Source organism: Ovis aries, chromosome 24 (assembly GCF_016772045.2).
Source record: "Ovis aries strain OAR_USU_Benz2616 breed Rambouillet chromosome 24, ARS-UI_Ramb_v3.0, whole genome shotgun sequence".
Taxonomy (NCBI): Eukaryota; Metazoa; Chordata; class Mammalia; order Artiodactyla; family Bovidae; genus Ovis; species Ovis aries.
In genome coordinates this window covers 14026469-14038681 of record NC_056077.1, presented here as the reverse complement: position 1 = coordinate 14038681, position 12213 = coordinate 14026469, and the positions used below count along the sequence as shown (strand labels likewise).

Sequence of the window (12213 nt, the reverse complement as noted above, 5' to 3'; positions counted from 1 at the left end):
ATCATGCTCAGAAATCCTACTTTTCTGACTTAGAAATTCCCTTTCTGACTTTCTAAAATATCTGTATTTTTACCATCTCTCTCCAGGCCTCCCTCTCAGCTGCTGGTCATGCCTCAATGAAAATAGAAGCCAGCAGGCAAGAGCCAGTTTGTGTTCTTACCACCAGACCCACAGATCTCCCCGCTGAGCCTGGGCCTGGCCTTTTCACAGGTGTTCCTTAGAAGGCTAGTCCCTCCCTTTGTGTCAGGCACTGGCTCTTCCAGTTTGCCCTTCTGTCTGCTGGGTGTTTTCCCTTCTCTGCTGATCACTCCATCAACCTTTGTAAACATTCTTTTAGTGCAGAGCTCCCCAATCTAGTCCATGGGCCGCTTTCCTGCCGTAGATAGAGTTCTGGAATCTGTGAATCTGGGGAAGGCGGTGAGGAGTTGACATCTATATTTTTGTCTAACCTTGGACTGAATTTGTTCATTTCTTCTGTTGGGAACGTAGGCAACAACCCAGCCGCATTAGCAGTAGCAGGAAGTTTGTCCTCAAGTGAAATCCTAGGTATCTTCAAATGGCATTTTCGTTTTGGCAGATATCTTGAATATTGTTTGCCTTCGTCAGTACTTTGAAGTTATTGTAGTTATTTCACCTGCCATTAGGTCTTTAAAAATTTTTTAAAATGTATTTAATTTACTTATTTGGCTGCACCAGGTCTTAGTGCAGCGCTTGGAATCTTCGATCTTTGTTGCAGCGTGTGAACTCTCAGTTATGGCATGCCAGATCTAGTTCCCGGACTAAGGATTGAACCCGGGCCCCCTACATTGGGAGCAGAGAGTCGTAGGACCAGTGGGGAAGTCCCTGCCGTTAGGTCTTCTTAATTTAATGTGTTGACCAGGAAGCTGGTATCTTATATTACTATATCACAGACATAAAAAAAAGTTCTTGGTAACTATTTCGATTTAATTACTTTTCTTTATAATCTTGTGTATTTTATTTTATGCATTGGAAAACATCATTTTGAGGAAGGGCCTGTAGATTTCACCCGACCACCAAAGGAATAGGTGCCACATGAAGATGAATCACGCCTGTGGGGATATCTCTATCTCAGAATAACTCTAAGCAAAGCAAACCCGTCCCCCTCACTTGATTCCACATCCCCAGTGTCCCTTCCGGCCTGTGATGCTCCCACTCAGAGGAGGAAGGCATCTTGAATGAGGTGTTTGCTCTTGCCGTTCCCGCCTCTTCCCCTCTGGTTTTCTCTTTACCCACCTGAACTGGTCTGCTGTCCTCGCCCCTCCTCGGACTTGAGGTCAGGTCATATGCCGGGATCTCACACCTTGTGGATCCTTTTTGCCCTCACTCCGCCTTTGGCGGGATCTGACTGGGCGATTGCACCCTCCTCCCCTGACGCTCTCCCCGGCTCTCAGACTCTTCGGTCTGTGCTTTTCCTCCTGCCTTCCTCTGGACTCCTCTGCATCCTGACTGACTCTTTTTCATCTCGCCTGGCTTCAGTGTTAGTCTCATATATTCCATGGTTTCATTTACTTTTTATTATTAAATTCTTATTTTGAAATAACCTCAGACTTTATAAATGTTGCCAGAATACCTCAGAGAATTCCTGGTACCCTTCAGTTTCCTGAATGTTGGCATTATACTGTTTGCCTTGTCATCCTTTCTCTCATTACATGCGTGTGTATAATTTTTTCCCCAAAACCATTTTTGAATAAGTTCCAGACATGACATTTCTTTATTCCTAACTACTTCAGTGTGCATTTTCCTAAAAACAAGTACCTTCTCTTACACAGTACAGTTATCCAAATTAGGAGATGGACGTTGCTCCAGTACTGTTACCTCGTTTACAAACCTAATGTATATAAGTTTTGCTACTTAGATTAAAAGAGAAAAACAACTACTCCCCGTCCAGATTCAGTCTGGACTCACACGCTGCATTTAAGCTGTCGTATCTCTTTGCTCTTTTACAGTCCAGAACAATTTCTCAGTCTGTCTTTGATTTCAGTGCCTTGACAGTATTTTGTAGCGGAGGCTAGTTTGTGGCATGCCCCTCATTTGGGACTTTTATGTTTCCTCAGCCAAGTCTACAGGCGTCCATTCCTCTCGGGCAGGGATACTGCAGATGTGTGCTCAGTGCATCAAATCAGGAGAACGTGGCACCAGTGAGCCGAGTTACTGCTGATTATAGCTTTTCATTTTACTTTTAGAAAAACACACGTGCATCTTCTGTTAATTATTTCTAAGTATACAGTTGGCTGGTATTAAGTACATACATATTGTTGTGTAGCTTTTGGTGTTTGTAATGTTGATCATACTTCTTCAGTTAGGTTTAGCATCCACTGATGAGTCTTGCTTGAGACAATTATTGTTGCTGGCAAATGATGATTTTCTAACTTCATCATTGGTTCCACAGTTTGTTAACTGTCCCATGACTTGTAATGCCTCCCTTCATCCTGATGACACCTAAATTTGTATCTCAACACCTTTCTCCTGAGCTTTAGGCTTTTATTTATAGCTTTTCATTTATATGTATATCCCTAGATGATTTAATATATCCAAGAGGTAACTTTTGGCTTTATTGGGACAACCATGTCCATTTATTTAGCCACTGTGTATGGCTGTTTTCATGTTGGAAAGATGTTGAGATCTTATGTTGCCACAGAGATCTCCATCTGGCCCATAACCCTAAAATGTTTATTGTTTGTCCCTTTAAGGAAAGGTGTACTGATCTCTGATCTAAGCGGTTATCTCCTGCCTGGACAACCACAGTGGACAGTTCCTTCTGGCTAACCTCCCTACTTCAGTTCTCATAGGAGTCCAGGTGGTCTTTTAAAAACATGGATCAGGGCTTCCGTGGTGGTCTAGTGGTTAAGAATCCATCTTGCAATGCACATGGGTTCGATCCCTGGTCCAGGGAGATTCTGTATGCAATAGGGCAACTAGCCCGCACCTCACAACTACTGAACCTGAGTGAGTTCTAGAGCTGTGCCCGCTGCAGCTAGAGAGTAGCCTCTGCTGTCCGCAACTGGGGAGAGCCTGTGCGCAGCAGTGAAGACCCAGTGCAGCCAAAAATAAATAAATATTTTTTAAAAAGCACATGAAAATATGGAGCAGATAATGTGATTATTGTGCTTAAAACCTTCCAATAGCATCCTCTTGTTCTTAGAATATGAAAATTCTTACCATGCCCTCTAAAGGCCCGTGTAACCTTGCCCGATCCTGTCCAGCCTGACATTACTCCGTTCTCCTGCTTACAGCTTCCTTCTTCTGGAACTGTTTGTGGAACAGTCCAAAGCATTTCTGTCCTTTAGGCATTTATGCCTGTTCCGTGCCTGAAATACTCTTCCCTCAGCTCTTGCATGTCTGATCCATGCTCCCCTTTTGGGTCCTCCTGCCCAGTGGCCTCCTCTGGTTGTCCTAAGGTGTTCCGTTCACTAGCGAGCAGGATGCATCTCCCTTGTTCATCATTAGCTCAGCGGCGCCTGGCACAGTGCCTGGCACAGTGTGCATGCCAGGTCACAGCCTGCTGAGAGACGAATGAGTGAACGAGCACACGGAGTGAAGGAAATAGACACACACATTTCAAAATCACTTGCTTTTTCCATTGGATTTTTTTTTTTTGAGCTGTAGTCAAATATGGTCTTTCCCGAGTCTTTTAGTCTCTGTGGTTTGTTAACAGAATTTTTTACGATAAACAGTGACCTCTGCTAATGCCCGCTTTTAAAAATTCTGTTCAGGAATTCCGTACTTAAACCAGGAAGAAGAAAGACAGTTAAGAGAGCAGTATGATGAGAAGCGTTTGCAGTCCAATGGTGCAGGTGCTCTGTCCTACACGTCTCCTAACACTTCAAAGTGTCCCGTGACCATTCCTGACGATCAGAAGAAGTTTATTGACCAAGTGGTGTAAGTTCCTAAACTGAAACCAGACGTGCGACGAGACGTGTGTCTTGGGGGCAGGATTGATGCCTGTATCTCAGGCTTGTGCTACCCGCACACAGAAGTGTGATGTGAGGGCAGGATTTAATTGTGGCATACCTGAGTTTGTGTTATATGTTGTTGTTCAATCGCTAAGTTGTGTCTGTCCCTTTGCGACCCCATGGACTGCAGCATGCCAGGCTTTTCTGTCCTCCATTGTCTCCCGAAGTTAGCTCAAACTCATGTCCATTGAGTTGGTGATGCCATCCAACCTTCTACTGTCAATTGTAAATTGAGCTCTGTGTACTGTGTGCAGAATCGCCATGTGTCACCAGGCCAGAGACTGCCTTGGCAAGTGGGCAGACCTCTTGGGGGGACCAGAGGCCTGACAGCCACTGTTCCCCCGAAGGCAGAGGCACATCCAGATATTGCAACACATCTGTGTTTTGTTTTCTGTTGTGGTGAAGTTTCTAACAAGCAAATGTGCCACGGGAGGAGCATCTGGTTTTGCTCAGTTTAGTTATCAATGTAACTGCTGACTCATTGGAAAAGACCCTGATGTTGGGAAAGATTGAAGGCAGAACGAGAAGAGGGTGACAGAGGGTGAGATGGTTGAATGGCATTACTAATTCAGTGGACATGAACTTGGGCAAACTCTGAGAGATGGTGAGGAAGAGGGAAGCCTGGAGTGCTGCAGTCCTTGTTGCCAAGTAGAGTTGGACATGACTTGGTGACTGAACAACAGAACTACTTTACCAGGAAAGTAAAAATGTAAATCACTTGTATCAATGAATCCTTGAGAAGTTGTCACTAACTCATTGATAACAATGACAGAAAGAATCTGCCAAAGTAAAGCATTTTAAGCCTTACTGAACTAAAAAGTTATGATTTGGTAAAATTACATTGTCATATGTTATTGCTTTTGAGTATGGTAGTTCTGTTGATTGACGACTTCATTCCTTAATGATGCTGATGGTCATGTTTTTATTCTCATTCTTCAGAGAGAAAATAGAAGATTTATTACAAAGTGAAGAAAACAAGAACTTGGATTTAGAGCCATGTACTGGGTCAGTTGCCTTGAATATTTTCACTTGTTCTTTTTTGGAAAAGGTAGATGATTTCTGGCATGTGCTTTCCTTGGTCTCTTAAAAACATTCATAAATAGTCTTTTTATTATAGGTATGTTCCCAAGATTTCAGCACTAACTTTAGCATTAACACAGTGGGGAGCATGGTATATTGAGACACTGAATGAGTGCTTTGTCCTGTCCTGGAGGGAAGAAAACTGTTGTGCACCTTCGCTTTAAGTCATGCTCAAGAGTGGCGTAATTATTGTAGCCTTGATTTGTGCTTCATACAGAAAGGCTTCAGAAGAGCAGAATCCATTGTTAGGCTATTTCTGTCCTTTTCATTTCTCTCTACAGTAAAAAGCATCGGTGTTTCAAAGAGTCAGTAACTGAAACAGCCTGCTTTCCTTCCTTTTACATTGTGACTAGCTTCACAGAAGTGTTTTAATGCATTTGTCTACTTACAGTTCTCTTCATACAACCACAGGAGGTAATATTTTGGTTAGATAAGGACTTCTGCCTCTTCTATAAAGGCAGTATAATAATAGCAGTGATAAAGAGCATTTTCCGTTCATTAATTCTCTTGGAGAAGAAAATGGCTACTTCATTATTCTGGCCTGGAGAATTCCATGGACTGTTCCATGGGGTTGCAAAGAGTTGGACATGACTGAGCGACTTTCACTTTTTCATTCAATTCATTAGTTAGGCTGTGTGGTGACATAGTTGCGGCACACGGGCTTCTCTGGTTGCAGCTTGAGTGCATCTCTCCAGTTGTGGTGTGTGGGCTGAATTGCCCCTCAGCATATAGGATCTTAGTTCCCTGACTAGGGATCAAACCCGAGTCCTCTCCATTGAAAAGTGGATTCTTTACCGTTGGACCACCAGGGAAGTCCCAGTAAAGAGCATTTTGATGAAGAAAAGTGGTGAGGAATCCTCCCACCTCAATCATCCTCTCTGTTCTTTTTTGCTTGTTAACTGTCATTTCTAATGAAGCCTCTACATGGTCTTTCCCAATCAGTGCTTGGTCAGTTTGAATATTCCTTCAATGATTGCAAATTAATACCTTTCACTTGTTTTTGTAGGTTCCAAAGAAAACTGATTTATCAGACTTTGAGCTGGAAGTAAGTGTTTATATTATACATGAGTGTTCTGTGAGGGACCCAGAATTAAAAAATTAAATGCAGTTTTTTAGCCTTTATTTCATTTTTGATGTTCTGCTGGTTTTGGTGACTTGATCATACCATGTTCTTGGGCAGTGCTTCATTTTATTACTGTCCCCCCCCCCCCCATTTCTTAAGTTAAATACCTGCTTAATTTATTTGCTCTTGCTTCTTAGTAGCTGCTGTAAAGGCTTTATAGTTTTCTTTTAATGATCAACTTGGCATATCCTAAATTATAGTATTATTTTTGTTCTTTGAAGGTATATGATAAAGATTTGGCTTTAAGACCTGGGAAATACTCAGGTGAATGCTCTTTGTTTTTCTTTTTTGAAACAGGGTAATTTTTATTTAGATTCTTGTCGTTTATGTTAACTTTTTAATTTATACAGCTTAAAATATTTAATTATATTAGGCTGCCTTCTTTACTATATTTCAGTAGCATTGTACACAGAATTTTTAATTTCATACTTTTGCTGTTTATAAGAAATATTGAAATAAATTAGATTAAGTGAAAGGTGAATGCTTTTTCTAAAGCAGGGATTAGACCATGGGTGGATTTCAGGATGCCTGAATCTCCTGAAATAATATCCAAAATTTTGTATGTGTTTTTTTTCTGGAGCTGTTTCCATTAGTTTAATTATATTTTCAAGTGAATCTCTTAACTTAGCAGTTGAATGTCAGGATTGAACAGATGGATGTTTGCACTTGACTTTGTTTGGGGTTTTTGTTCTTTCGTTAGAATCTGCCAGTGGCATGTACAAAGAATTTACTTTGACCAGACTAGGAAAAGGGCCATTATTATTTGATCAGGCTCCTTTCCTCTCATGTTATCCTTGCAACATACTCCCTGTGGATTCCAGATTCCTCTCCTTGTCAGATGCCAACTACTGTGCCAGCTTACCACAGAGTTACTCATCTCAAACCTCCCCTGTGTGTGCCCCAGACCATCCAAAAAGACCTTCAAAATTTTTCACTTAGGAAGTAAGCATTGTGACATTTAGAAGCAAGATTTGACTGTGAGGTAATGTGTTGTCTGTATTAAATGATGCCTGACATTTCAGAAACTGCCTAAGTCCTAAAAACTTAATTTGAAATCAGATACATTGCTGTATTCTAAGAGCAGAGATGGGGAAACATTTGAAAACTGAAATATTATGGAATAGGCTTACTCTACAGTCTTCCTTGTAGTAATATTTATTGCATACTCAATAAAACTGATGTAATGAAATTATAGCTATAAAGTTGTTTTAAAAGTCCTTTAGGGTCTTAGCTGTCATTATCTCATCTACTGATAATCATGTTTTCTTTCTTTCCTTTAGGTATCCCAAAGGCATTCATGTTGAGACTTTAGAAACCGAAAAGGTAACCCCAAGGCTTATCCAGGGCCAATATTAAATGCATTGAACCAGTGCCACAATATTCAAGTACAAAGTGCAATCAGATCAAGAAGTTGAAAGTCAGAGTTGGCTCCCATACGTATGAGCTGGGTGACATTGGACAAGTCATTTCCCCACTTGCTAGCCTCAGTTTCCTCATTTGTAAATCCACGCATGACCGTGGTAATGATGAGCTCTGTTGTCTCACAGCTTTTTAAAAAGTAGTAGATGGAACTGAACTTTGTAAACTTGAGAGCATGCAAATGTTGGTACACGTTCTCATCATCACAGAAAGCTGATATGCATGGTACTCATGTAGTAATTGCTCCTTGTCACATGGGCCACTAAAATTCGGTTTTAGAATCTGGGGCATCAGCATTCTGTCATCATGTCTTCCCGGAGAGCAGTGATAGAACCGCAATGGGTAGTGGTGGGCTGATGGTGGGTTCCTTTGACAGAACTATAGAATTTTAGAATTTAGTTCGTGTTCTTAAGTGAGATGTCTAATTAAATAAGAGATTACATAAATTAAATCTTGCTAGAAGATAAATCTCAAACTTTGACACAGAAGATTTTGTGGTGTTTGATTGATCCAGAATGCAGTGTGAGAAAGAAGATGCTAGTTATCCGACAGGTTACTGGAAAATCCAGGATTTTTCTTTTATGTTAATGAGAAATGATATAGAAATTTTAAAAATTGAGGTATGGTTGACTTACCAGTATTAGTTTTAGGTATATAATATGATTCAAATTTATATGGGTTACATAGAATTTTTATTTCAAAACCAACTACTTTGAAATTCGTGTTCAAATGCAACATCTTAGTGTCCATCATGGAGTGTCTTACTGTCACAGTCTCTTGATATTTATAATTGACTCTATTGGGGTGAATTAATAAATCATAGGAAACTGTTGTGGAAACATGGAGACGAATTCTAGTTTGTAAAGCAACAGCTCAGCTTTTGGTGGCATTTCAAGATACTTTGAATGTCTTTAGCCCCTGAAAGACTGTGCACTGATAAAAATTATAACCTCTAATGGTAGCAGAACCTGAATTTCAGAGGGTGAGGAGGGTCAGGTAGCTTCCAGAAAATTGTATATCTCCTTTATGTCTTTTAGAAAGAGCGATATATTGTTATCAGCAAAGTAGATGAAGAAGAACGCAAAAGAAGAGAGCAGCAGAAACATGCTAAGGAACAGGTGATTGAACTACACTCATTTCCTTTGGGTGAGAAATGGCAACAGAATTGTAAATCCTGTGTTGGATTCAATTTAGTGAATCATTTTCTCCCGTGGAAGAATTGAATTCATAGCAAAACCTGAAAGAGAGTGAGGGAAATCGAAGCGTAGGTATTTAGACGTAGCCAGCAAAGTGAAATGGCAACCTACTCCAGTGTTCTTGTCTGGAGAATCCCAGGGATGGGGGAGCCTGGTGGGCTGCCGTCTGTGGGGTTGCACAGAGTTGGACATGACTGAAGCGACTTAGCAGCAGCAGCAGCAGAGTGAGGGTGGCATCGCGGTGGACAGTCTTCACCTCCATGAAGCCATCTCAGAGCAAGAGTTAGTGGTTAGCATTCAGACTTTGTGTCACTGAGCGTCTCGGCCCGTTAAGTGGTCTCACTGGGGCTATATTCGGGCCTGGTTAACTAGTTTTCCTAAAACAAAGTTGAGATGATATGGGCCTACAGATGTATGCTCATAGTTTTATTGGAACCTCACTTTGGTTGTCCTCTGGAGAATGGATTCGAGCAGGAAGACCAGTTAAGCTGAAGAGTAACCAACCAGCTAAGAGACGCCAGTGGCCTTAAACAGGAGAAAATGAAGTGGAAATGTTAAGCGGTCTTTCATGTCCAACTCTTTGTGATCTGATGGACTGTAGCCCACCAGGCTCCTCTGTTCATGGAATTCTCCAGGCAAGAATACTGGAGTGGTTTGCCATGCCCTCCTCCAGAGGGGCTTAGCTTTGGGAATAGGTTTTTTTTTTTCTTTTTTAAAAAAATATTCTTTAAAAAAATTTAATTCTGGTAAAATATGTAACATGAAATTTACCATCTTTGCCATTTTGAAGTGTTCAATTCTCTACTGTTAAATACATTCACATTGTCCTACAACCATGGCTACCGTCTGTCTCCAGAACTGTTTTTATCCTGCAAATTGAAACACTATATCCATTAACTAATAACTTCCCGCTCCTCCCATCCGCCAGCCTCTGGTACCCACTGTTCTACTTTCTGTCTATGAATTTGACTCCTCTCAGTGCCTCACATAAGTAGAATCAGATAGTATTTGGCTTCGTTCATTTAGCGTAATGGCATTTTGGGTTCATCTTTATTGTAGCATGTGTCACAGTTTCCTTTCTTTTTAAAGTCTGAATAATATTCTGTATACCATATTATGTTTGTCCATTTATCTGTTGATGGACTCTTGTGTTGCTTCTGTCTTTTGGTTCTTATGACTAATGCAGCTCTGAACATGAGTGTCAAGGACTCTTTTAAGTCCTTGCTTTCAATTCTTTGGAGCATATATATACCCAGGAGTGGAATTGCTGGATCATATGGTAATTCTGTTTTTAATATTTTGAGGGACTACTGTGACTGTACCACTTTACATTCCCACCAACAAAGTACAAGTGTTCCAATTTCTCCACAAAACCACCAGTGCTTTTTAGACTCAAGAGTAATTTAAGGAAGTAAACAATTTCAGTGAGGGTGAAATGGGAGAGCAGGGGGCTTGCAGTTTCCTGGGAATTAAACTGGACCTAGTGAATTTTTTTTTAATTTAAATTTTTGGCCATGCCACACAGTGTGCAGGAAAGATCTTAGTTCCCTGACCAGGAATAGAACCCATGCTCGTTGCAATGGAAGCACAGTCTTAACACCTGGACCAGGGATCTCCCGGAGAAGAGTCATTAAGTAATTTAGCTTTGAAGAGACAAGAAGGAGAGTGGTTCCCTAGAGCTTAGAGTTAAGGAAAGGATTTCAAGATAGGAAAGAAATTGAGTCTGTTTAAGCACTGTATTGAAGAAGACAGGAGAGAAGAAGCTGAGTGGGAATGAGTCTCAGTGTGGTACTGTAAAAATTTTATAAAAATGCATTTAACCAGGAAAAAAGAAGGCGGGGGGGGGGGCGGGGGGCGGCACGGGGAGGGCGGCGCTTCCCTGGTGGCTCAGTTGGTAAAGAATCCCCCTGTAGTGCAGGAGACCTGGATTTGATCCTTAGGTTGGGAAGATCCCCTGGAGAAGAGAATGGCAACCCACTCCCGTATTCTTGCCTGGAGAATCCCATGGAAAGAGGAGCCTGGTGGGCTACAGTTCATGGGGTCAAAAAGAGTCTGACATGACTGAGCAGCTAAGCACTCACTCAGGGAAAAAAAAAAATTAGAGAATTCTTGATATAGCAGTTGATCTTAGTGGTTCTCCTCGGAATGGAATGCAGTATTAATTTGGCCAGCAGGTGGCAGCTTTTAAAAGTCCCTGTTTTTAAGGCAACTTCTTGTTTAGTCCTTAAGTTGTATCGGACTCTGTAACCGTATGGACTGTAGCCCACCAGGTTCCTCTGTCCATGGGATTACCCAGGCTCAAATACTGGAATGGGTTGCCATTTCTTCCTCTAGGGGATCTTTCTGACCCAGGGATTGAATTGATTTCTCGTGCATTGGCAGATGGATTCTTTACCGCTGAGCCACCACGGAAGCCCTCAAGGCAGCCTGAGGGATGTGGAAATTTCAGCAGTTGATTGGAAGTGATGGGTATACCCTAGCACTGTCATCTTAGTAACTGATGAATGGGAAGTGATGGGTATACCCGAGCACTGTTATCTTAGTAACTGATGAATAGGAAGTGATGGGTATACCCTAGCACTGTTATCTTAGTAACTGATGAATAGTTTGCCACTTGCTCATCCCTTTCTCTGAAACAGAAAAATGGTACATGCAGAAATCATTTCCAACGCAGTTATTTGGCGGTGATGGACTCAAAGCATGGGAAACAAAAGTTATCTAACTGGATATAAAATTTCAGCCTCTTTTTTTTTTTTTTTTTTTGCCTAGATTTTAACTTATTCAAACAAGGAATATATATATTTCAATAGTTGGTTTTTTGTTTTGTTTTTAAATTAGGAAGAACTGAATGATGCTGTGGGATTTTCTAGAGTCATTCATGCCATTGCTAATTCGGTAAGTGAAGCAAACTTTGTAATTAATTTCCTGAACATAACATTTACTGTGAAATGCCAAGTTATCATTGCAAATCCATCATCTGGTCACATTGATATTAGAATGTTTTCTTGGTCTGGAGGGAGAAGTTAGAACTTCATAAAGATAGCTTGTTGTCATAATGCGCTCAGTGTGACATTATAATTGCTGAATTACATCCAAACCGTTGTTTCAGAAAGCATTTCTATTAAAACGCAGAAGTGGATTATACTGTGATGGCCTTATGTGGCTCCATGAAACTGATAATTTTTTATTCTCAAAACCAACAAGAAGCAGAATAGCAAACTAAAGAAGATGAGGAGAAATAATCCAGTGTTTGAAACCTTGTATTCCTTCATCAAAAGAAATCTAGAGGATAAAAATAATTGTGTTGAATTCCTCCGCTTAACTGAATCTTGTATCTTTGTTTTTTAAATAATTTTATTTATTTATTTAGGCTGTGCTGGGTCTTTGTTGCCGTGAGGGCTCTTCTCTAGTTTTGGCGAAT

At 40.9% G+C, this 12213-nt stretch overlaps 1 protein-coding gene across 13 annotated transcripts in view; it reads left to right on the top strand.

Moving 5' to 3' along the window:
* The window catches only part of PARN (poly(A)-specific ribonuclease), a 199452-nt gene that overhangs the window by 22008 nt on the left and 165231 nt on the right, over positions 1-12213 (top strand). For all 13 annotated transcript variants that reach the window (XM_042240571.1, XM_060405995.1, XM_060405994.1 and 10 more), the window contains exons 7-12: positions 3735-3900; positions 4914-4979; positions 6061-6099; positions 7458-7500; positions 8634-8714; positions 11631-11687. In XM_042240571.1, coding sequence (XP_042096505.1) covers positions 3735-3900; positions 4914-4979; positions 6061-6099; positions 7458-7500; positions 8634-8714; positions 11631-11687 — 452 coding nt within the window. The remainder of the gene's footprint in view (positions 1-3734; positions 3901-4913; positions 4980-6060; positions 6100-7457; positions 7501-8633; positions 8715-11630; positions 11688-12213) is intronic.